Source organism: Oenanthe melanoleuca, chromosome 24, assembly GCF_029582105.1.
Source record: "Oenanthe melanoleuca isolate GR-GAL-2019-014 chromosome 24, OMel1.0, whole genome shotgun sequence".
In the NCBI taxonomy this organism is placed as follows: domain Eukaryota; kingdom Metazoa; phylum Chordata; class Aves; order Passeriformes; family Muscicapidae; genus Oenanthe; species Oenanthe melanoleuca.
The window spans coordinates 475,241-499,992 of NC_079357.1; the positions used below are offsets into that span (position 1 = coordinate 475,241).

The 24,752-nt window shown below is 50.6% G+C and overlaps 1 protein-coding gene across 12 annotated transcripts in view; it reads right to left on the reverse strand.

The window, feature by feature from the left end:
* Positions 1–9,359: 9,359 nt before the first annotated feature.
* Positions 9,360–24,752, reverse strand: part of CADM1 (cell adhesion molecule 1) — a 133,091-nt gene continuing 117,698 nt past the window's right edge. For 4 of the 12 annotated variants that reach the window (XM_056509558.1, XM_056509552.1, XM_056509559.1 and 1 more), the window contains 3 exons: positions 24,015–24,047; positions 9,887–10,018; positions 9,360–9,696 (listed from right to left, as the gene is read on the reverse strand). In XM_056509558.1, the coding sequence (XP_056365533.1) occupies positions 9,578–9,696; positions 9,887–10,018; positions 24,015–24,047 (284 nt within the window). In that variant the 3' untranslated portion in view covers positions 9,360–9,577. Of the gene's footprint in view, positions 9,697–9,886; positions 10,019–17,084; positions 17,166–18,984; positions 19,039–24,014; positions 24,048–24,752 lie in introns of all 12 variants that reach the window. The other 8 variants (XM_056509560.1, XM_056509555.1, XM_056509561.1 and 5 more) reach the window with 3 other exon arrangements.

The following is a 24,752-nucleotide window of genomic DNA, read 5'->3' on the forward strand; positions in this document are numbered from 1 at the left end:
AAATTAAATTACACTTTGGAAGGTGGAACGATGTACTTGTGTTTGAGTGGCAGCATCTGCTTCTAGTGAGATGCTCATGAGCAGCAAGTTTGGCAGATGCTGGTGTGACAGAGCAGCCAGGAAGTCCCTGGCCATGTCAGCCTCCTGGATCCAAGAGCAATCCCATTGCCTGTGCCTGGAACAGCAGAGCAGAGTCAGTGCTCTGAGGCAGAGCACGTGTTGGCAGCGCCTGGACAGCACCAGACACCTCACACTTCTCTGATTGAATTTCACTCCTCTCCTGGATCCCTGCAGGCTCCCCTGGCAGCCCCAGCTGCAGCACAGCACAGCCTGAGCTGTGAACACACAGCCAGCACATCCTGCACTGCCCAGCCCTCCCAGAGCTGCCAGCTCTCCACAGCCACCAGTGCATGCAGAGAGCTCCTGTGCATGGCTGTGGTGAGCAGCAGGGGATCACCACGGGGAGAGGGACAGAGGGAGAGCAGAGGAGGCAAACAGAGCACAGGAGCACACCCAGAGCCAGCCCATTTGGAGACACAGCCCTGCCAAGACCTACATGGGGATCCCAACCCTGTATGGATCCAGCCAGCAAGGACAAGTCTGCAGGAAGCAACCTCGAAGCAGTGACAAGGAAAATGTGTTTGCTGCCCTTCCAGATGAAAGAAAATGTTCAGTGCACACTCTGACAATACAGACCTCTCCTGATCTGATGCTCACTCCTCTTGAAAACACTCAAAAAAAGAATAATCTTGTTCCCCATCCTCCTCTCGCAGGCTTGCACAAAGGCACCAGCTCTTCTTCATGTGTATTTTTTTTAAAAATAAAGACCATGCACTTCCATTTAATTAAAAGTATCTACGTAGGAACGAGATTAATTAATTCTCCTTCTACCCAAGAGCCCTCTCATTGTGTTCACTTAAATGAGGTTTTAAATGTTGTCTCTGTGCCGTATCTGGGCCAGTTGTCTCCAGACAACACTTGGAATGTTCTTCCAGCTCGTGCTATGCCACCCTGCATCTCCTACAAGGAAATGAAGAGCACAGGGCCAGCTACTCCCTGCTTTGGAGGATGTAGAGTAGAGCTCAGGATGCAGGTGGCCATCTCCAAGGATCTGCTCGCCCTCCCTGTGCAGTGCAGGACACAGCACAGCCCTGGAAATGCCGGGAGAGAGCAACAAAGCTGCACAGCAGGGCTGGAGGGAAGCAGCAGCTGGGACAGGAGCCTGTGCCCCACACCTGGGTGCTGGTGATGAGTGAGAAGCACCAAGGAAACCTCTGCACCCCCTGCCAGCAGCCCCAGCCCCAGCTCCAACCCCTGGGATGCAAATCAGTAAATGAGCAGTCTGGGAGATGCTGCTTCCCAGCCCGGCACTCTCCACAGCCACCCGCCCATTTCTCTGCACAGGTCAAGCACAAAGACATTGAAGGATGACAGCTGACATGAGAACTCAGCTTTAACCATCCCAAATAAAAGGAAAGGGAACACAGAACAAGCTCCTCAGCTTCGGAGAGGTGACCTCAAGCAGTGCTGCCTTGTCTATTGTGCCTGAGGAGTAGCACACACTCTTTGCACCCAAATTCCACCTGCTGCAGGGGAGACACCTTTCTGCTGCTTGGGGCTGCCTGTGATCATGGCAGGGAGCCCTGCTCTCCCCTTTCCAAATGGCTCCCCCAGGTACACCCCTGGCAAAGCTCCACGTTTGCATCTCCCACTTCCCAGAGGCAGTTCAGGTTTCACCCAAATTCCCCGTGGTAAATCCTTATCTGAGTGCCCATGGCAAGCCTGTGGCAACTTTGTTCACTCAGATTAGCTCCACACAGATTAGGTCTTTGTGGCACTCAGCCAGTTCACATGGATTTCTGATAAATGTTCTGACAGGTTTTTCTGACTTTGGGGGAAAAAACCCGAGAGGAATGGAGGGGAAGAAGAAGGAGAGTCATTGCCTGCCCACAGTGCAGAGAGCGCTGGAGATGTGCAATATTCACTGCCTTTCAAGCAGGCAGGGCCAACAGGCTGGCAAACACTTCTCTGCCCAGGTGAGAGAGGATCCCTGTGTCCCTGGCCCTGCCCAGCAGCAGCTCCTGGCTCTTGCTGCTTTCCTGCCCCGTCCCACGCCCTACCCTGGAGAAGCCAGGGCTGCAGGGAGGATGCTGCTCTGCCTGCTCCTTCCCCTGCCCCCGAGGGGGCTGGAGGCTGCAGGTGGATCTTTAAAGCTGATTTGGGATGCCCAGGCAGCACTCACCTCCTCCTGGTTTATGTCTGCAGCAAAGTCAGTAAATTCAGTGGATCACCTTAACCTTTGGTGTTGTCTCTCCCCTGTACCTCTAATCTTCCATTAATCTCAAACAAGAGCAAAGACTCTCTGGATAGTAAAGTGGCAATGAGGCTGGCAGGTGTGTCACCTTTGGTCACACATGGGGGCTGTGGATGCTCTGGGTGCCACCTGCAGCCCCCACCTGTGCAGGACTGGCCCTGCTGAGGATGAGGTGCCTGAGCTCCAGCTCCTGCGACACCCAAATCTCCCAGGGCTGGCAGAGAGGAGCACACAGCCTGCACACAGGGCTGTGATCTGCCTGGGATGGAAATTTCCAGCATCCCTTTCATGCTCCCGTTTACTCTGCCCGGGTTTCTCTGCCTGCCATTAGCCTTCAGAGCTCTGATTTGTCTGCCTGTCATTTGGACAAATGTTGACGGGCAGAAACAAGCAGGGCTTTCTTTCCCCCCCCTCCCATTTTCTCTCTTTTTCCACCTTCCACACTCTCCACTGCCAGTGAGAACATCAAGGCAAAAGGATGAACAACTGACCCATAAAATAAATACAGGGCTTACAGTTTCTGATAGAGATTAAATATTGTAGGAGTCATGACTAGATAAAAGCCAGTGGAAGGAAAAGTCTCAGACCTCAATAGAGCATTAAATAAAAAGAAAGCAGCACATATACACACACCCAGACACAAGAAGATGTGCTGCAAGATTTATGGGGAGTTTGATAATCTGAACTGGTTTTGCTCCAAGAAAAACCTCAGGAGTGCAGCTCACACACAGCCCTGAGGAGCCTGAGAAGGTGAGTAGAGGCAGGAGGTGGCTGTGCCTCACCCTGGCCATGGGCTGCAGCCTCTGTCCATCCCAGAGAGGCCCCAGCAGCACCCCCAGTGCTGGACACGGTGTCCAGTCCACATGGACCAAACAGAGAGGGGCAGAGCATGGAGACATTGGTGGTGCTGGGTGGTGGCAGCTCCTCCAGAGCTCCAGGGCTTTGCTGGGCACACTTGGTGTGATCTGCCTGGGACCCTGCCAGCCTCAACAGGAGAAGCTGATGCTCCAAGGATCTCCACTGAGCACACAAAGGGTCCAACAATCCCAGCAAACCCTGATCCTGCTCCCCATTTCCCTTTGCTCTCCAGTGACCCAGCTCCCAAACCTGGAGCTTGCCAGGCCACCACAGGTTTGATTTCCCCTCCCTGAAGCTGCAGACCTGTGGAGTTTGGGGTTGGCTCTAATGCAGCCCACTAGCCTTGGCACTCACTGTGTGCCAGCTCGGTGCCCTGCAGGGTGTCCCCTCCCAGCACAGAGCGCCCTGGTGCCCCAGCCCAGCAGTCAGACAAACACCAGCAGCTCAAGCAGCAGCACAGGGAGAACTGGAGCTGCTCTTGGCCGCAAATTAGATGTTTAAAAACTGAGGAGAGTGAGTGGCGAAGATTAAATGCGTTATAGATTTGCTGGAGGAGAGGCAAGCGAAGCAAAGGTGGATCATTGACACCCCTCAGGCAACTGGGTGAAGATTTGTTTATGTACTGGTGTGTAATCAAGTAGGAATGAATGCGAGACACGGGGCCTTAATTTTTCATTTGCAATCAAGGCCACGTACACACCTTTTCTTAGCCACAGAAAAACACTGCCACGCTCCCTGTCCCTGCTCAGCAGCATTACCCAGAGAAGGGACAATTACCAGGGATAATGGGGCTGACTGTGGGCAGCAGCAGCGGGGAAGGAATGCTCGGGCTGCAGGATGGGCTGCCAGGCTGGAGGATGTGGGAGGAGATCTGGTCCCAGCAGGTCCCAGTCACCCCTGGAGGATGTGGGAGGAGACCTGGTCCCAGCAGGTCCCAGTCACCCCTGGAGGATGTACCAGGTACAGAGAATGGGAATGTGACCAAGGGCACGGTGGAGAGGAGCTGGGCCAGAGAAGGGAACAAAGGTGCAGGGTGCAGAAAAGAACATGGAGAGCCACAGGCTGAAGATTACATTCTCCATCTCATTGAGATTCCCATGCAGGTCCCATTTTGAGGAGCTGCTGCCAACCTGTCGCAGCTGTGGTGCTTGGAGGCAGCAGGTGCTGTCCCCGAGGGAGAGCAGAGAACAGAGCAGAGAGGAGGGCGTCTGATCAAATATTCCCTTTGCTCCTGGCAGCCTTCACATCTCCTGTGCTTGCTCCCTGCCTGCTCTGGTGTGCTTGTGGTGCCAGTGCTGCTCACCCCGCTCGCTGCAGCCTGCAGGGAACTGCAATGGAGCTGCAGGAGTGCCAGCAGCAATGGAGCTGCTGAATCCCTTCAATTTTCCAAAGGGGCCCAGTTTCCCACCCTCTGGGGTGCAGGGTGTCCCCCAAACCCTGTCAGGCTGCCCAAACCCCGTTCACCTGTTGAATGGCATCTCTCCCTGCCCTCCCTACCCATGTTCTGCATCCCTGGCCCCCCTGCAGGCACCATCCCCTGCTGCCCACATCGCTGCAGGTCTGTGACACAGGCTGCTGCCACCCTGCAGAGCAGGATAAGGAGCACAGGGCTCTGGGCAGGCAGGCAGAGGCACACGGGTCAGAGGGACACGGATGCAGCTGGGCCTGGGCTGGCAGAACAGATGGAGAGCTCTGCAGGCAGGCAGCAGCGAGGGGTGAGGCACTGGGAGTCCTGAGCAGAGCAGGGCGGTCACTCCATGGCCTGGGGTGAGCCTGGAGGGGTGAGCAGGGAGCTGAGCTGGCACGGGACAGGGACACATCCTGTGGGACACCTCAGGGGCGGCTGGTGAGCCCAGGCACAGCTCTCAGGGGGCTCTCCCAGGACAGCTGAGCTCTCATCCTCCTCCTCGCTGCCACAGCTGGCCCTGAGCAGAGTTTGCTTATTTAACTCAAGCTGTTTATTGCACTAAAGTTTGCTTATCCCACTAAAGTTTATTTTTTCACATAGTGTTTGTTAGTACATCTAAAGTTTATTTTCCCTCCTAAAACCTGTTTGTTTACGCAGAGTCAGTTTATTTAACTGAAACTATCCGAGGAGCTGCTCAGTTTGCAGCCCAGCTGCAGGGCGTGCAGAGCTCTGCAGAATCAATCCCCTCTCCTGCCTTTCCCCACAGCAGCCTGCTGAGCCCCTGGTTTCCAGGAGAGCCCTCCAAGTGCTGCAGGGATCACCTTCATGCTGCCTCTGGAAACAGGACAAGCCCAGTTTGAACCCTTCATGGCCAGAGGACTGAAATTCTTCTCCTGCTTGCACTAATTCAGATGCAGATTTTCAAGCCAGCTGTTGGGGTTTAGATGGAATTTCACTGAAATGACAGGATCAGATAAAGCTGCTGGGACAGCTCTGGGGTGCCACACGTGCCCTGCCCGATCGATGGCACCTGGAGCAGGTGTTATCCCAGCAGCACAGCACCAGCACTGCCCAGAAAATGGGATTGGATCTTCAGAAAAAGCCATTAGCCCCTTGTCAGGACCCTGTGATGAGAAGTGAGTGGCCAGCACGGATCGATGCTGCCAGCTCCCGCTGCCCCTGCTCCCGTGTGCCTCAGCCACCAGCCCAGACCCAGGCACACCTCACCTGATGTCAGCTTCAGTCTCATTTATTGCTAATTACTAAACGTGGCATAAGGATTTTGGCAACATCAGCCTGGACGAAGAGGCTGTAATTACACAAGTCAGACTCAGATACCCAGTGAAAAAAATTCCTCCTTGCATTTAGTTAAAAAGGGAAGAAAATTAAGAACTGTATTACTGACCTAATAAAGTAATTTTGCAATTAGGACCAAATGACTTCTGCAACTTGTGAAAATGTGAAATTCAGAGCAAAGACTACATTCTTATTTGAAGTAATGGTTATTTACTTGACTTTCATAAAATCCTGGCAGTGTCCTCAGCTCTGTGTGATGGACCAGGCTCAGCAGCTGTGGGTCACATCTGGATACAGGGGTCACTAAGTCTTGCTGCTCAATTGTTACCCTTCCCAGCTTTCCCCATCCAAGTGCTTTGTATCTCAGTATCTGAGAAGTGAATGTAAAGGGTTTCATCATGCATGCTTCAGGTACAGTTTCCTGCCTGAATTTTACTATGTTTTACTTGTAATGCCTGTGTAGGGCCAGGAAAGCAAAGGACCAGAGTGTTTAGATTCAATGGGAATAAAAGCACACTAAATAACCTTAAAACCCTGAAAGTCATGGACCCCTGAGAGGATAAATTACAGACCCCACAAATGTGAGACACAATTAGTGCTGGCTTGAGGAGAAAACCATCGTGAGCCGGCATTGGGAGCCTGTGAGCTGCAAACCTCTTCAGTGCTGAAATAATTGCAATAGCCATGGAAACCATCAAAGCTGCTCTGCTCATTTCAGGTGAGAGAAGAGCGAGCTGCTTTTTTGGCTCTGCCTGAGGGTTTTTCCCTCAGTGTCGTGGTTTCTCTCTGAAAAATTTATGACATTGTTTGTTTATTATTTCAAAATAAAATTAAAAAAAATATAAATATAAATATAAATATAAATATAAATATAAATATAAATATAAATATAAATATAAATATAAATATAAATAATATAAAATAAATATAAGTATAATATAAATATAAATATAACATAAATATAATATAAATATAAATATAAATATAATATAAATAAAATAAAATAAAATAAAATAAAATAAAATAAAATAAAGCCGAAAAAAAAATATTATTTGTGGCATAACCACGAGATGCACTGAGTGCTGGAGGGCTGCCCAGTGCCCTTGGTCTGGCACACACACCCTGGTATGTGCAGCCCTTGGCACGCTGCTGCTCTCAGGGTGAGCTTCTCAAAAAGCAATTGTCCTCCTCCTCATCTTTGTGCAAAACATAAAAGATTCACGATTCTAATTTCAGTGCTGGATTTGGGGGCTGTGGTGGAGGGAAAGGTGGGAGCAGGAGCACTGGCTGAGGGTCCTGAGGCAAACACACATCGTGTGCCAGCCCTTGGAAATGCCAGGAGTCCTCAGGGCAGGTGCCAGGAAATCTGCAGTGCCAGGACTGAGTGGGAGACAAGAACAGGGTGAGGGAGGTCACATATCTCAACACTCACCCTCCAAGGGAGGATTTAAGAACTTACTGACCTACCCTAGCTTGGGAAGGCTGGAATATCAGTGTCAGATCAGTTTTCTCCTCAAAGAAATTAGCAATTATAAACAAGAAACTTATGAAATCTGCTCTGTATTATATGCAGGTTCAGTCCATCAGGTTTAACTCCTTTTGTCCTGACAGTGCTGGGTGTGACCTGCTTGGTCCCAGCTCCTCCTGCCCATGCTGCTGCTGGAGCTCCAACAGTGGACTCTGAAACAGCCAGGATAAAGAGTGCAAAACAAGATCTAGTTTTGTAACATTAACTTTTTTTTATTAAGAAGACAGATATTTTATAGTACTTCTTTTCCTTTGTAAAAATGGGATACATGAACCAATACAAAATGTGAATGGGAACAGATGGATATGTATTTTCTTACACTGTAACATCTTCCATGGACACCTTAAAACAGAACTGGCCTAAGGGGAAAAAATAAAAAGGCCGGGTAAATAAAGAACAAGGTTGTTTATCATCAGTTCCGCGTTCTTCATTTGTGATCCTCCTTTAAACAAGGTTGTTCTTTCTTCACGCTTCAAAGTCCTAATGATCTAAAGCTGTACAAAGTAATACTCAACAATACATTTCAACAGTGCACTGTATACTGAAGAAAAAATACATAAACCGATATACAACTAAAATTAATAATTTCCTGTTTTTTCTCCTGTTTTTATGCGCTTTTTTTTTTAATTTTTACTTTTCCAATGCGTGGGGCCGAAATTTTGCAATCTACCTGAGACGGAAAACACCAATCAAACACATGAACCTGAGACATGTCAACATTGTAAGTCAAAGTTACATCGGTAACACTGCACTACGGTACACTTCCAAACAAATATGGGCTGCCCAGGGCCAGGATGCCCGTCCCGTGCCACCGGGCCCCGGCTCCAAGCCGGCTGCTTCTCACCACGCTGGGGTTTGGCAATGGTGCTGAGGGCTCGGGAAAGAGCTGCGCTCGGCAAAAAAGCTGCTGGGGAAAACGGGGTGTTCTGCTGGCAAAGAGGGCGCAGACGGAACCTGCCCAAAGGAATCCCACTCTGCCCAAAGACAGCGGTTAAAAAACAAACGCGCCAAAATGGCCCCCCACCCCCGAAACCCCTAAAAAAAAAAAACCCAAACCTGACGCTAAGATTAATGCTTTCCTTAAATAAATCAGATACATTTGCCACGTAAACACAATAAAAAAGTATCGCTCGAAATCCATGATTACTCGCCAAAGAAAAAGTCAGCATATGTAACTTTACACCGTCTTCCCGCTGTGGTCTGCTGCCTGTCGCTCACAATTCCAACTGAGCCAGAGTCTCCCGTGCACCTATGGCTTTAGTGGTCATCAGCACGCTCGTTTCAACACCAATTCCCATTTTACTCAGCAGGTAGGAAAAAAAGGCAGTTTTGTTCATCCAGCCGCTCTCCAGGTCTGGGGTCGTGCGCCAGAGGGGCTTTACCTGCTGCCCCCATGGCTGCCAACGGGGAGAGGATGAGGAGAAGCCCCTGCACTCAGGAGGGCTCTGCCTGCCCAACAAGGACCCTGCTCCTGCATCCCCACGCCGAGCAGCGCCTCTGCCGAGCTCCAGCCCCTCTCCCAGCCGCCACCATCGAAAGCACCTGAAACAGCCACAAAAGGGAGCTCGGGGGGTGGGATCTGAGCCCTGACAGCAGCAGGGGAACGGGACATGGGCACACTGAACTGCAAACTACGCATCTAAAATGTGCTGGTTCTCCTCCGATGAGCTCGAGTTCTGAACGGAAACCGGTGAAGAGAAAAAAGGGGAAACACCTTCAGAGAAACGCACCTACTCCACGGGGTCCCAGCTGGCAACTCCAGAAACAGGAAAGGGGAAACGAAGAGCCACAGAAACCCGAAGGGAACTAACGCACAGAAGCCCCTCTTCTTCCCAGCCTCCCCCCGACCCGAACGAACAGAAATTAAACAAGGCACAGAATCTTCTGCAAATGACTTCACTAAACTAAATCCAAGCTGGACTTGGCCAAAAAAAGAAAACCCAAACAAACTGAGGTGTCGAACAGCAGAGTGTACTTTACGAGGAATATTTTTACACAGCAAATCCCAGACCTTCCCGGCCTCACCGCTCTCCACCCATTTCTTTTTTTTTTTTTCCTTAAAAAAAAAAGACACAAGCTGGTTGCAACTTCCAAGATCACTGTCTTTGTAGCGTTTAAATAGGGCCAGTAGTAACCATCCACGGTTGGACACCTCATGGGAACCAAGGCTGCTCTAGATGAAGTACTCTTTCTTTTCCTCGGAGTTGTTTTGTCCCCCCTCTGCGTTGATGATGGCTGTGTCTGCGTCGGCCGCATCATCTGCTCCTTTGGCTTCGTGAGTGAAGTATGTACCTGCAAGGGAAGAGGAGGCTCAGTGACTCTCTGGGGGTCTTGAGGGGTGCTGAGGGAGCGATCGACAAAGGAAACAAAAGTGCCACCGGCAGAGAAACTGGGGGGATCTGTCGCATCAGACATGACAACACCGCCACTCAGGGGACACACGTGCTGGCCTTTCATCCTCCAGCTTTGGTCTCTGCCTTACCTTTATGTCTGGCAAAATATCGCCCTAAAATGATGAGCAGGCAAAGCATGGCAAAGACGACGACGGCCACGACGCCACCAACCACGGCATGGTCCACGCTGCGTATGGCGCCCTCCTCACCCGCGCGGGAATCTGTGGGGACCAGGAGAGCAGTAAGAACTGGGCCCTCGCTCCGGAGCTTCGGCAGGCTCTGGCTGCAGCTGCTCTCAGGATGGGCAGGGCTGCCCTCGGGCTCTCCAGAGGAGCAGGGGTGAAGCGTGGAGCTAACTAGACAGATGAGTTCAGGCAGAGGAGCTTTGTCCGGAGCCGAACTGATCTGCGGCTCGACTCGCGAGGTGTTCTCCGCTAAAAGCAGCAGCACTACGACTACGCACGTGGGAGACAGCAGGAGAGGGAGGAAGGGCACATGGAGTCGTTGGTGGGGGTTCCTTTTGGGAAATTTCTCTACAGTGCTCCCCAAATCTCAGCCTTCCTGGTGGCTGGGGCACGGAGAAGAGCAGTACAATACGGGAATATTAATGGTTAGCTCTGAGAAACATCATTAACGAGTGCCCTTCTGAAAACACTGCAATTCCCAAAACACTCCTTGCCAAACCCAACCCACCCAGCAGTGAAAATTTGTTTACAGCCGTCCTCTGCCCCGACTGAACTGGGGTCCACCATGAACCCCCATCTTTACTGTTCAGTGCGAGCCACAAGGACACGGCACTCGTGACCCAAAAGCTAACGCCCGGTCCGAGGCCAGTAGTGAGCAGTAACTGCACAGTGCCTCCGAGCGCTTTCCTGCGTTTATTTAACTCCTCAGCACACAATTAGTTTCCTTTCAGAGGCGCCTCTCCCTCGGGATGCAGTCACCTGGGAGAGGGATGACTGATGTGGCGGAGGAACAGCTCGGGAATGAACCCCGGATGAGCTATGGCCATGTAAAATGAATGTATAGCAGTGTAAACAATTTTAATTTAAGAACGCAGCTACATCAACCCTCGCTGCAATCCTAATGGCAACTGAGATTTATAACGCAGTAAAAAACAATTATTCTCCCGCTGATTAATACATTAACATTTTGGAATAGAAGCTAAACCATTGTCTCTTTTTTTTAGCGAGTCAAGCGCGACACCTCTATTAAAATGATTTACTGGCCATACCTTACAATTTAAGCACAGCAGCAACAGAAACGGTAAAAATCTTTTAACTTTACATGATTTGTTAAGTCATATGTGAAGGATTTACCATTTAAATCTTTCACTACAAGAAGCACATGGCCCATAAATCTGCCCTGCCTGCGCCTGCCTGGACACCTCGGAGAAATGCGTTTTGCCAGGACGACTGAGAGAGCAAATGCAAGTCAATTTTTAAGAAAGATTTATCTCCGTCTCCCTCCAAAGAACAGAGCAAATCTCTGAAGCCTCCACCTCTAATAATATTTGAAGTTTATCGATCAAGCGTACAGATCCGTGACAGCTAAAGGTAATGGGGCTCTTTTGAGCCGAGACCTGATACAAAGCTTTTGAGCAGCAGCTGGGATTTACGCTTTCTATCGATATTTCCAATTCTGCTCCAAGATTAAGGAGTGAGGGACCCAAGTAAATAACTCGGGACCAAGAGCACCATAAAGCGCCTTTTAATTAAAACAATTTGAGAAAAAAAGCCCCTTTGAGTAACAGGAGCCTCAGTGCGGGCAGGGAGATGCTGGGATGAGCTGGGGCGTGGTGAGGGACACTGTGGAGACCCTTCCAGCAGCTTGGCTGGTAAGGTAAAAACTGCAGCCAGAAAAGATTATTCCCCTGAACACCAAAAGCCTTCACTGCCACATCTCTGAAGCCCAAGCCATGGCACTGTGGTGACAGTGAGCCAAAGAACTCAGAGGCACAGCAAAGGGGGACCTTCTGTCCCATCTCTGGTGGGAACAGACCATGCTGTGAGCACTTCCCAGCATCTGCCCTGTAGTGAGCAGCTGAACATCCCTGCATGCTGAGGGAAAGGTGCCCACGGACACTCACAGGGTGCTGAGCTGATCCCATGCCCAGGCACAGGATCTGCTGCTTGCCCAGGGGCAGCTGGGGAAAACCAGTCACACCAGAGCTCCCAGTCTGACAGAGCCTTCCCAGTGCTGCTCCAGCCCAGCCAATCTGGCCTCTGTGAACCTGCTCTCTGCAAAGCAACTAAACTGGCTCATCTGCTGGAGCAGCTGCTTTAGGCACGCTTCACTCTGTTTTTTTCTTGTTTTTTTAGGAACTTTGTGCCCAGTTCCGCTCAGTTGCGCTCGGAGCAGCCAGCAGCATCCCAGCCTGGGCGGATGAGTGCCTTGCTGACATCTGGAACAGCTGAGGGGCATAAACACGCTGAGTTACGGCTCTGTAATGTGCTTCCAGCAGGATTTTGCATCAAGAGGCATTTTTTCTTCATCATCATAAATTAAGGTTCTGCAAAGGCGAAGCTGTGTGTTCATGCTGGCGGCAGCAGCCTCCACACTGTCCCACCACCCACTGCTGAGGAGACAGGGCTGTGCCAGAGCCCCGTGCCTCACACATCCCTCACGGCTCCCCTCGACCAACATCGTGCCAAGAGCAGGGACAGAGGGCTCCCCTGGGAGGGCACTTTGGCCTGAAGCCTTGCCAGGTTTGCTCAGCAGAGATTGCTAAGCATGAGTCCTCTGCTGAGACCTGCAGGGCCATTTTTCTCAATTGTTCCTCTCAAGGAAGGCCCCTGCGAGGTGCCAGCCCCAAGTTCACACTGTTACACACAGCCTAAAACATTCCTCCTGCAGCATCTCCTCTCCCTGCTCATCAAACCCCGCATGCTCTGGCAGCACGACCCAGCACCAAGAGCTCTGCCTGCCCAAATCCACCGCCAGCAATCCCCACACTGCTCCCAGCAAACCTGTCTGTGTGCCACCAGCACGGGAACAGCCCCTCCACATCCTGTCCCTCGCTATTTCTTCGGTAATTAACAAAGTGTCAGGTCTGTGGAACAAGGAATAATTCCCCAAAGCCAAGGAGAGACTTGACCTTAACAACCGGAATCTGCTTTAAATGCTGTCTCCAATTCACCCGAGCTATTCCCACCTCCTATCTCTGATTAAACCAGAAATCACAACTTTATTGCTGAAGAGGGAACAGTCGAGATGGCAGGAACTGACAAAATGCCACATTATTTGCTAATCCTAATATGTTATTCTTCCTCAAGATTTGCTTTTCTCAGCACCAATTCAATTACAGATGCTACAAATCCTTCTGACATTTAATTCCCTCTTGTCAGGGCGCAGTAAATGTATACATGCAGAGCTTTCCCATTAGGATGTTAATATATATTGGAGCAAGCTGGATCCTGGCCTCTCCAGTGAATCGTCGGGAATTTTCCTATTAGGGTTTTGTTTCGGGTTTGCTTGGGAGTTTTTGTGGGTGGGGCAGAAGGAGGGAGGGGAGGGCAGGGTAGGGAAGGAACAGACATCACAGCATGCTGTCACCAACATGTCCCCTCAGGGCTACTCTGCAGCTACAGTGCACCTCGGCTGAACCGTTTTTGGGTCGATGCTTTGCTTGGCACCAAAGCACCTTAAAGGAAAACTGCAGCAGGAGTGGTACAATCCACTTGCAGGAAAAAAAATCAGTTTGTCTTTCCAAGTGCTGTGCTGCTCCCCCAAGGGACTGGCATGGCTGTGCCCCACAAGAGGGATGCCAGGGTTTCATGGGATGCAGTACTGGGCCCGTACAGATCCCTGCACAGCAGCAGCAGTGCTCCAGAGCCTCTTCTAGAGTGGCCACCAAGAGACTTGGGTAGCTTGAAATTTATTTTTTATTTTTGCTGATTATTTTGACCAGCTGCTCGTGTAATCAACAAAATAGTGATTACACTGCTGGAATGGCAACCTTGAAGTTTTCCTTTAAACAAAAAATGCGGCTCAGCAAACATCACACAGACAGGAAAGAAAGGGGTTTGGGACTCATCACAGAACTAAGGAACTAATTCCAAAGGTCAGGAGCAGTACAGAGCAGATGCTGAGCTGAGGGTTGTCCATCTAAGCACTGACAATCATCATCTGCAATTCACACCTGGTTCTCAGCTATGGGGGCTTTGGGGGACTCTTACAAAGTGAATGTATTTATGACCTCCAGGTTTCTAACATTTCTACCAATGTAAGTGCTAAAACCAGCTTTCTGTGGGCTCTCAATAAAAATGCTGGTGATGGTAAGAGCAGCACTCTGACAGTCTGGGTCAGTGCTTACACTGAGGTTTAGCAGAGGGAAGACTTTTCTGTTCCCAACTTCTCAGTGAAAAGGCTCCACTCAATTCCATTTTAATGAGGCCTTAAATGTAGATGTATCTATGAATATGCCACTCACTTTGTCAGCAGCAGCATCTCAAGACTAAAATCAAGACTGGCTTGGACTGGGCTGCCTGTGATTTAACTCTCCTTTCTACCCACACTAGCAGCCCCAGACCCATTTGGCTGAAACCACTCCACGTTTACCTTCAGCGCTCCCCACGAGGCTCGAGGGGCTGACCTTGGGCTCACCTGGGTGACCTTGGGCTCACTGGGTGACCTGGTCACCTCTGCACACACCAGCATCCTCTGGGCTCCTTTTGGGTCTCCTTCCAGGGACCTGCTGCAGCCTTGCTGCCTCTCCACCACCGCTGGCACCACTCCTGACACTGCTGCTGCTGCTCCAGCCCTCCCCAGCCCCTACAGCTCTCCCAGTGCCAGAGCTGTGGGGCAAAGGCGGCTCTGGGAGGTGCAGCATGTCCTGCTGTGCTGTGGGGAAACCCAGGTTTTATGGGACCCCTGCTGTGTGGTGCTCCTGCCTCCTGTCCTTCCTCCCCACCTTCCTCCAGCTTCACATTCTGAAACGTTTTGGGATATCTCTGGACAGCCATGTGCATTTCTGCTGTAAAAGCAGAGAACAGGGGGAGATTCCTATGAAAATGTACTTTAGACATTAATTTTGGCACATTGGGATTTATTGCTGCACTTGCACAAAAATCTACCTTCTATTTCTGGGTGAAAATTAATGTCAAGCTCCTGACATTGGACAGTGTGGGCTGAACTTGTGGGCAGAAGCAAGCTTATACACACCAACCCCACTGACAGCTCCTGAGCTTCCCAGATGTGCAGGTAACATCTGCACCACAGCAGGGGAGAGGAAACCTCTGCCAATGACTTTAAAGAATTCCTGAACAAGTGATCTCTTCTAAATCTGGTTACAGTTTAGTTTATTAAATCATTATCCCATCAGTATGCCTGCAGATCCCACAGGTCATGATTTGGGTGCTTAATGGCCTTAAATCACTTGAGCACTCCTGAAATTCTGGTGAGCCAATTATTCCTTTTCCCTGGAGGTAGGAAACATCAGGATTGCACTGACACTTCCCAACTGAATCTGGGGTCAGTTCTTTTGTGGAATAAAGTCTCTGAAATGATGGAGCAGCACCAGAGGTTGGACTTGGCAGGGGGTGCAGGTGGAAGAACAGGCTGCTGTTACTCCATGAACACTTCAGATCACTTAGCCATGACATGGGAGGACAGAAATCACTGCCAGGCTATGACAGGATGAGCTATAATGTTATTCATTCCCACAGCGTGGTGTGGAGCAGGCTACCCCTCCTCCAATTTATTGAGGGGCCGTTAAAGAGCAGCGTTAACCTGCCTGTCGTATCGTAATTGAATTTGGTCTAATTTAAACCAGAGAAATTTGAGGAGTTCATCCTTCTTCAATCAATAAGCTCCCCTTCAGCGACCCATTTCAAGATCGCTTCATAAAAAATAACGCTCCTTGTTTGAATAGATGTGCTCAGCCTGGCAGAGCTCAGAGCTGCACGGCTGCTTGCACAGGCTGCTGGCAGGAGAGGGGAGCCCTGCCCGCAGCCATGGATCCACCAGCACCCCCTGGAAAAGGGGCTGGTGGGGTTTGGGGCAGGGAACCGTCCCCTGTTGGACAGGAGGTGCCCGTGCTCTGGGGCAGAGACAGAGAGCTTGGGGCAGGTCCCTGGAGAGATTGCCCTGTCCATGGCAATGTGTGTGTTTGAGTGTGTGTGTGTGTGTGTCTGTGGGTATATGTGTGTGCACCATGGCAGTGTCTGTGTGTCTGTATGTTTTTGTTTGTGTCTGCACCATAACTCTGTGTGTGTGTGTGTGTGTGTGTGTGCATCATGGCAGTGTCCGTAGGTGTGCAGCTGCACTCCCAGGAGTGCACAGCACACACACCCAGGTGTGTACAGCACACACACTCAGGTGAGCACAGCACACACTCCCAGATGTGCACAGCACACACACCCAGGTGTGCACAACACACACTCCCAGGTGTGTACAGCACACACACACCCAGGTGTGTACAACACACACTCAGGTGAGCACAGCACACACTCCCAGGAGTGCACAGCACACACACCCAGGTGTGTACAGCACACACACTCAGGTGAGCACAGCACACACTCCCAGGTGTGTACAGCACACACACTTTCAGGTGTGTACAGCACACACACTCAGGTGTGTACAGCACACACAGTCTCAGGTGTGTACAACACACACCCAGGTGTGTACAGCACACACAGTCTCCCAGGTGAGCACAACACACACTCCCAGGTGTGTACAGCACACACAGTCCCAGGTGAGCACAGCACACACACTCCCAGGTGTGCACAGCACACACAGTCCCAGGTGTGTACAGCACACACTCCCAGGTGTGTACAGCACACACTCAGGTGAGCACAGCACACACCCAGGTGTGTACAGCACACACTCCCAGGTGTGTACAGCACACACACCCAGGTGTGTACAGCACACACTCAGGTGAGCACAGCACACACTCCCAGGTGTGTACAGCACACATTCAGGTGAGCACAGCACACACCCAGGTGTGTACAGCACACACTCCCAGGTGTGTACAGCACACACACCCAGGTGTGCACAGCACACACTCCCAGGTGTGTACAGCACACACACACCCAGGTGTGCACAGCACACACACCTAGGTGTGTACAGCACACACACACTCTCAGGTGAGCACAGCACACACACCCAGGTGTGTACAGCACACACGCCCAGCTCTGCCTCGTGATTCCCGGTGCTGCAGGAGCCCTGCCTGCAATCAGGAGCCCAGAGGTGCCAGCCCAGCCCTCTGGGTACCCGAGGGGCTCAGGATGTGGGAACACGAGGAGGGTGGCAGAGGCACGGACACACGGATGCTCTGCACCGGGGTACCTGGGCGGGAGGCAAGGGACGCGTTACTGAGCGGCTCAGTCGGCAGAGCCTCGCCTGAGGCTGTGGGCGGCACAGATGTACCTGGAAGAACAGCACACTGAGCAAACAGGCAGCAGCCCCACGCCCCCCAGCCACGGCCCCGCGGGCTGGGCAGTGCCCTGCATCCCTCGGGTGCTGCCCAGGGCTCCCAGGGCTGCTCAGCTCCAGCACTCACCTGCACCACCCACTGAGAGCCCCAAGCTGCCGAGCCCAGGCCAAAGTCCTGCCCTGGTTTCAGCTCCCTGGCATTCTGCACTGGGGCTGTGGGGCAGAGCCCACTCTGTTGGCAGCAGAGAAGGGCCTGGGGCTCTCTCCAGTGCCTCCCCCATCCCTGGCCCAGTGTGAGCCTGGCCACACCTGACCAGGAATGATCACCCTTTGGGCAGGCAGGAGAAACCTGAAGAGCAACAAGAAAAATTCTGAAATTCTTAATGGAAAAAATCAGTAGCCAAACTAGATGCTCCAAACAGGCTGCTTGGCAGCATGGATAGATGCTTGCTGTGGGCAGGGGCTCTGCCTGCGCTGCATTCTGTAATGGTGGGGGAAATTTTGGCTTCCATTCCAGACTCAGAAAAAGGGCTACACTGAGCTGTGTGCTCAGGGAAAGGTGTGAGCCCCTCTGGGCAGCACAGGCTGGGGAGTAAACACCCATTCTGGGCAATTCCTTTGAGCAATTTATTCAGGTTCTTCTCTTAATTCACCAAAAGGTGTATTTTTCCTTAAAAAAATAGAATTTTAAAAAGTAAAAGAACTTACTAGAGCAAAACAATTTTCCCCATCCACCCACAGATGTTCACCAGAGCCCTGGTGCATCTTACCTATGGGATCTGTCCTGGGCCTGCAATAGTAATTGTTAGCATTGCTCAGTGTTAGAACACATCTGGAATGAACACATCACTTCTGACCTCTTGGCCAAAGCACACCTGTAGTGGCTTATGGGATGGGAGGTTCCTGATAGGATCAGGTGAGAGGGAACCATTTGATGGAATAAGATGAGGACTGGGGTGGTTTTTGGGTATTTTTTGCTCCAACCCCTGGGCTGGGCTCTCCCCCAGGGGCACAGATGGCTGCTCCTGCCCCGTGGCCAGGACTGTGCACCAGCCACAGAGCCTGGCAGGTACCACAAGAGTGCAGGGATGCCCTGCAAAGCGGGGCAAAAAAAAAAATATCGGTGCATTTCTATAGGAAAATATGAAAACCAGAGATTGAGGTTTGTACCACTGGTACAGGCTCTGCTCTGAATGCACGCAACTGCATCCACTGAAGATACTGTTATGCTTTAATCTCAATCAGCACTAATTGGCAAGGACCAGCCATGAGGATGCATTTATGCCCCTTCCAGCCCAGTGTGGATAAAAAGAGGCTTAAACCATTTATTTAGTTTGGCCTCACTGATGAAACAACCACCTCCTTTTTAGCCCCAGTCTGATGTTGGTATGATGAGGAATCCCTGAGCAGGCAAAGGGTTAGTGCTGGCCACCTGCTTTAAGGGGGGTTTCATATGGCAGAGCCAAGTGTTTGACAAACAAAGATTCAACTCGACCGGTCTCCAAACCAGTGTTCAAAAAACCCCAGCCAGGAGGGAACCACAACGGTTGGCTTTGGTGCCCTGCACCTCCTGCCCCATGTCCGAGGATGCCACACAGAAATGGGTGCCAAAACAAACAAAAAAAATTAAAAAAATAAATAAAAAAAAGGGAGGAGAACCCCAACAGAAAGGAGAGCACTTCCAAGCTGCGAGAGCGCGGGGGAGCGGCTGCGCCACAGCGACTGCACAATGCAACACGGGCAGGATGCAGAAACCAGAGTGGGACCAGTGTCTAGAGAAGGACACAGGGGTTACCTACGGACTAGCCCTTACCTGAGAGATCCCCATAGTCCAGCTCCTCGGCCGAATTGGGCAACTGAGTAAAGCCTTACAAGTAAAAACAGACTCGTTTTTCTCTGCGTTTCTCAAGCGACAAAAAACAACACACTTAAGAAGTGAGGATGAGTTTCTTGGGGGGAAAAAGAGAATGTGTCAGTCACTTGCCACTGTCTGCCAGGGCGGGCAGAGCCATGGTGTGACACCAGTGGCCTTCATGACAGCCAGAAATGCTCCTCACTCTACACTGTTGGCACACGAGCCACGGCATTGAGACCACCCATAACAGCATGCAGAGCCCCAGACTCTGCCTTTCATGGGGACAATTTCCAATTTAGCCCAGGCTGATTTCAGTCCTGCATACAGAGAGCAATGGAAAACTTGCCTCCAATTTTGCACCCAATCCAATTAGTTTTGGTGATGGTGACAAGTCTGGCCATTTCTGGATGAGAAAATGCAAATATTGCACAGTGCATGTCATGGCCTGCTCGCAGGCTGCGGGCTGTGTCCTCTGCCAAACTGTCAGACAAAATGGCTTTTTTTCATTTGCCCAAACGGGATGCAATTACGGGAAAAGCATGTCCTCAAAGCTGTAAAGCCATCAGGGAGGCACAGGCAGCCAGTGCTGTCTCTGAGGGCTTTGGTGCTGCCTGGTTTGTGAGTCTGAGGAAGTGCTGGGGTCTGCAGGCACAGCATCCCCAGGGCTGCACATCCCAGCACCAGCGACACCAGTCAGGCACACCAGTGCCAGGAGGCCACCAAGACTTACTGAAACGTGGGGTGGGGCAGTGTCACCCTGTGGGCTGAGACTTCCAGGGCTCATCCTTGCTGCTGGCCACTAAAAGCAAATGCATGAGCAAAGAAAAAAAATTTCCCGTGGTGTGATCCCGCATCCCTGGGCTCTGGGGAACCTGGGACTGTCAGCTCATGGACGGCTGGCTGTTAAACAGCCAAGCTGTCAGCACAGTATGGTCAATGTGCAGACTTGGCCCCACTGCAGAGCAGCAATATGTATATTTATATATATACACTGCTCTTTAAAAATGAAACTCATTTGCAGCGACTGGTTTTTAAATACATCAAATCACCAGGAAGCTACGTTGGAATTACCTCCTGAAGTGGGAAGCCATTTAGATTAATAGCAGGAAATTTGCTTGTGTGCCACTCTTGGGTTTCAGGGAGCCCTTTTCAGATTTTCAGGAGCCTTTTTCCTATAAGTGATCTGTAAATATAACAGCCGACTCACAGAAGCACTGGCCAAACAAAGCTGCACTTGGCAGAGGAGCCCTTCAACTTTTCTCTCTCCAAAACTGCTTCTGTAGAGAGTTCCCTTTAAAGGAACATTTTCTCACTGATGAAAAAGGGCAACGTTGCATTTTTTATGAAGAAAAAAAAAATTCCTTTTCAGAATAAAATTTGCAACAATTCCACAATCCCATTTCTCCCTGCACCTGGGACACTCACAAATGCCACCGGCCGGTGTCAAACCTGTTGTGAGGCATTTAAATGGGCAGTAAATTACTTCTTGATTTTCCTCATTAAACTTTTGTAACGGCTACGGAAGCCCCTTCTTTTCACTTCTGAGGGGATGAACTCCAGGTCTGCCACTACTCCTGTCAGAGGAAGAGAAGGGAACTTTTCCCTCTGCTGCATTTCCCTGGAAATGGTAAATCCTCAGCAGGCAGAGATGTCCTGCAGCCCAGCCAGGTGCCCTACAGGACCAGGCACCCTGGCTATATTTAGGTTTCTGTGGGCTACACCCAGATTTTAAGGAAAAGCCGGTTTCTCTCCCATGCCAGGCTCTAAATAAGCAATTAGGGATTCCGTTTCATGCCATGCTGGCAGACAGAGCTCTGATGTTTTATTCAACTGCCCCAAGGATGGAGCTGTAAAAGGCATCGAGGAACGGATTCACTATTAGCTGTACTTTTAAGTAGGGCATTTCCAAGGGGGAAGGAGGCAGCTGGACTGGCAGAGCTGCTTGGTGGTGGCACTGCAGAGAGCTGAGCCCTTTTCCGGGGTGTATGGCAGGCTTTGGCTTCAGCCAAGCAAAACCCATTTTCAGGGACTGAGCACTCTCAGAAAAAGGAACAAGAGTGCAACACAATAGTGTTGTCTATTCTTATACCAAACCTGCTAAGGCCACAATTAAAAACCTACACAGGCCTTCAGGGAAGATTTTCCAGCCTGTAAAAGAATTTACCTGCTGCATTATGGGCCAAGTATTTTCTTATCACTCTTCATTTGTGATTGGGGTGTTCTCCTTATTTTAACCTTCACTCCAGGCTTCCTGCTTTGCCAGCTTCAGAGGAGGCTTTTCCAAATGGCTCCAAACCCTACCTTTCCATAAAAAGGAGCAGAAATTCTGCCTGTGCTGAGGCATCATTACCTGGTTGTTGCCTTGCCAGGGGAGTGGGGGCAGCCCTGAGGCCCCCATTGCTGGGTAATCACTCTGAGCATTTAAAGCTCTCTGCTTACAACACTCTTAAGGGCAGAATTTGGAAAAAAACTGGACACAATGTCAGTGTGTCCAAGGTCATGGCAGCTCAGAGACGTCCTGCCTGTGCAGGGGGCAAACATGAGCTGGGCATCTCACCTGAGGGGCTCCACAAAGGCCAGCAGCTCCTGAGGGCCAACTCCCTGGGCACTGAGGGGCAGCGGGGGCCAGGACATTAAAAACTGGCCTGTGGATCATGGTGGGGAGGAAAACTGCCAGGGCACGGCAGGAAAAACACTTTGTCCCCAGACTGAGTGGCGCAGACACTCCAGGCTCCACCGAGCTCTGCCATCCTGCACTGCAGCTCCAAGAGCGGAGCTGTGACCCAGCTGTGTGTGACCCACGGGGCACAGCGGGAGCGAGCAGGGCGAGGCAGGGCAGCCCCAGCTGGGCGGGTGCAGCGGAAGCACAAGCCTTCCTGCCGGCCATGACCATGCTGTTATTGGAGCTCTGGCAATGAACAGTGCAGAGAAAGGAGAAAGTGCATCAGAAAATTCACAGTTAAGCTCTCATTTTTCAACAGAAGAGTCAACAAGGTTCGTGCGTTAGGGTCACTCATGCATCGCCGCCGTCAACTCCACCCCGTGGGACGGGGATGCAGGGCCTTGGCTGCTGCTGGGACATGCACACACACACAGGACTCCTTCCCCCCAGTCCTCTAGGATACACTCCAAAACTTTCAATGGCTCAAAACCCTCTTGCCCCGATTGAAGCATTGTGCTGGCCTTACATTCCATTTTCTTTGCTAGCAAGGTCTTTTTTGGGTTGATTTTTGTTTTTTTTTTTTTTTTTTTTTCCTTTTTTTTTTTTTTTTTTCCTTTTTTTTTTTTTTTGGTTGGTTGGTTTATTTTCTTTTTTCTTCCCCCAATTCATTTTAAATCGTTTTTGGAGAAAATCCATTTGGCTGTATTCATGCCCATGCACTTCTAGTCATTCACAGACATGCTCACTCCCATTGGACATCGGAAAGAACAAATGGCCAACATACAGAAACACCTGGTATACTCCATACACACTCCAGCAACACAAGCTTGGAAAGAAACCCAGAGTCTTCATGGGAAAAGCACCCCACATGGACAAGCATGGGGGAATTCAGAACAAACTGGCTGGTTTTAGGGCAGGAAAGTTTGTGGCAGCTCGTTTGACAGGGATAGGTTGTCATTTCAGCTGGCCACATCCCTGGCAGAAATCCTCCCCATGGAGGGGAAAGTCCTCTAGTAAAAAACAGGCTTTTTGTGGCTTCCTCAGAATAAAGAAAAAGAAGGAAAGACGTCAGGAACTGCTTTAAAAAATGAGGCAAGGGCTCGCCATCAATCATCTACCCAGCCTGTCCTCACTGCAGTCTAATACACGCCTGCATTGAAACCTTCCTCATGCAGAGACACCTAGAAAGGATGTTGGGAGTTGTGCTATCACCAGGGCTACCTGATCTTTTTCAAATTTAGGGATCAACATCTAGCCACAAACATGTAGCTACAAAATCAGCAACGCTGGCTCTTGACATTTAACACACACAGAGGGAGATTGTCACACAGATAAAACACAAAGATCTTTATGCCGAGGGGGAAAATGCATCCAAGCAGGTAAGTTATTTGGGATAAGAGGTGCAAACCCCTCCACATTGCTGCTGAGTGATTGCTTCACTCAGTCCTGCCTCTGACCTCACCCAAGCACAGCCTCGAGGGGAGCAGGCAGGAGAACAGGGGTGCTCTGTGCTGGGGATTTCTGTCAGCAAAAAATCAGCCAACTTGTCAGAGTTAAAAGAAACTCGAACAGCAAAGTCCAACACGGATTAGCTGCAATTAAAAATTGTCAGAGGGGTCTCGTTGAGTTCTTCAGCTGCAAAGCAAGCTTGTGCCAAAATTGGGATGCTCAGCTCCCAGCCCGCAGCGCGTACGTAGGCTTGCTGGGGAAGGCAGGGAGCTCAGGAAGCTGTCAAGCTGTTAGCTAGACTGCCTGCAGCAGACGAGAAGGGTTACTTTGCTAGACTGCTATGCTGAGAGGAAAGTGTTGCTGTTTGTTTTCCCCAGCTCCTTCTGCAGTGTAATAACACAAACTTCCCTGACGACCTCGCAGGCGAGCGCTCCTCCGAGGAGCTGCCCAGGATCCCCAAGCTGCCCCAGGCCAGAGCTGCTGGGTGCCCTGTCCTAAAAACTAACTCAAAATGCAAGAAAAATGTTCAAAAATCTAAAAAAACCTAAAAAAAAATTAAAAAAAATTTCTTTTTCATGTGTGAAGTGACTCTCTGTGAATAGTGGAGAAGCTCTTGGCACTGCCTGGACCTGGATGCCACTTCCATGGGCTGGTGCTCGCCTGGCACCAGGATGATCGGCCGGGGAGCTCGCAGCAGAAATGACAAGAGCAGACAGACTTTCCAGCCTTAGAACCCATGCTGTATTTATGAGATGAGTCCACCTGAAACCCAGTTTTCCCCTGAAGACTCCAGCTCCCTTTTTGGCTTCCCCTTCCCAGGCTTGTCTTGCCACTCAGCAGCGCTGAGAAATAAGATAAACAGGAATGTGATACCAACCGTGAACTGCCGGTTCTGTCGTCGCCGTTGTGTCTACACACGGGAACAGAGGATTGGAGGAAGGGAAGAAACAGGAGGAACAGCATGCAAAAAAAGGGAAAATGGAAAAAATGGAACAGATAATATATGAGCAAGCTTTCAAAGAACATTGCGTGACAAGCAATAATAAAATGAAAGGCAAAAAGCATTTGAAGTGAGTTGCACTGTTTAGAAGACATGCCTCCAGTTCAAAAGCTATGAGCCTGAGGAAAACAGTAAATTTTTCTCTTTTTCCAGGTCCTTGCCAGAACAATTACTGGTGGTTGCAAAGTCAGGGGAACAGGAGACAGGAGAGAACACCGACACCAACGGTTTGGTTGGTGAAGACAAAACAGAAGCTCCAGAGCGGGATGAGGAGCTGGGGCTCAGCATGTCACTGTCACACACTCAAACACTGCCTCACTGGAGCACCCATGGCAGGAACAGCCTGCTCCTGCCTCTCCTCCAGCTTCCCAGCCACCACCTGCATGATGAACCATTCTTCTCAGCATAATGCATGTTCTAGAACTGGCAACTGTGGACAAACATTACCAGTCCCTCTGCTGCAGCAGGTACCTGGTTGAACAGATATGGGTGATTAGAATATCCTGGATGTTCTTTTGCTGGTTAGTCTGAAGCTGACTCTTACTCCACACGGACTAGATCGCACTGGAAATTTCTTGGGGGGCACTGCCTTGCCAATGGAGAGATGCTTTGTCT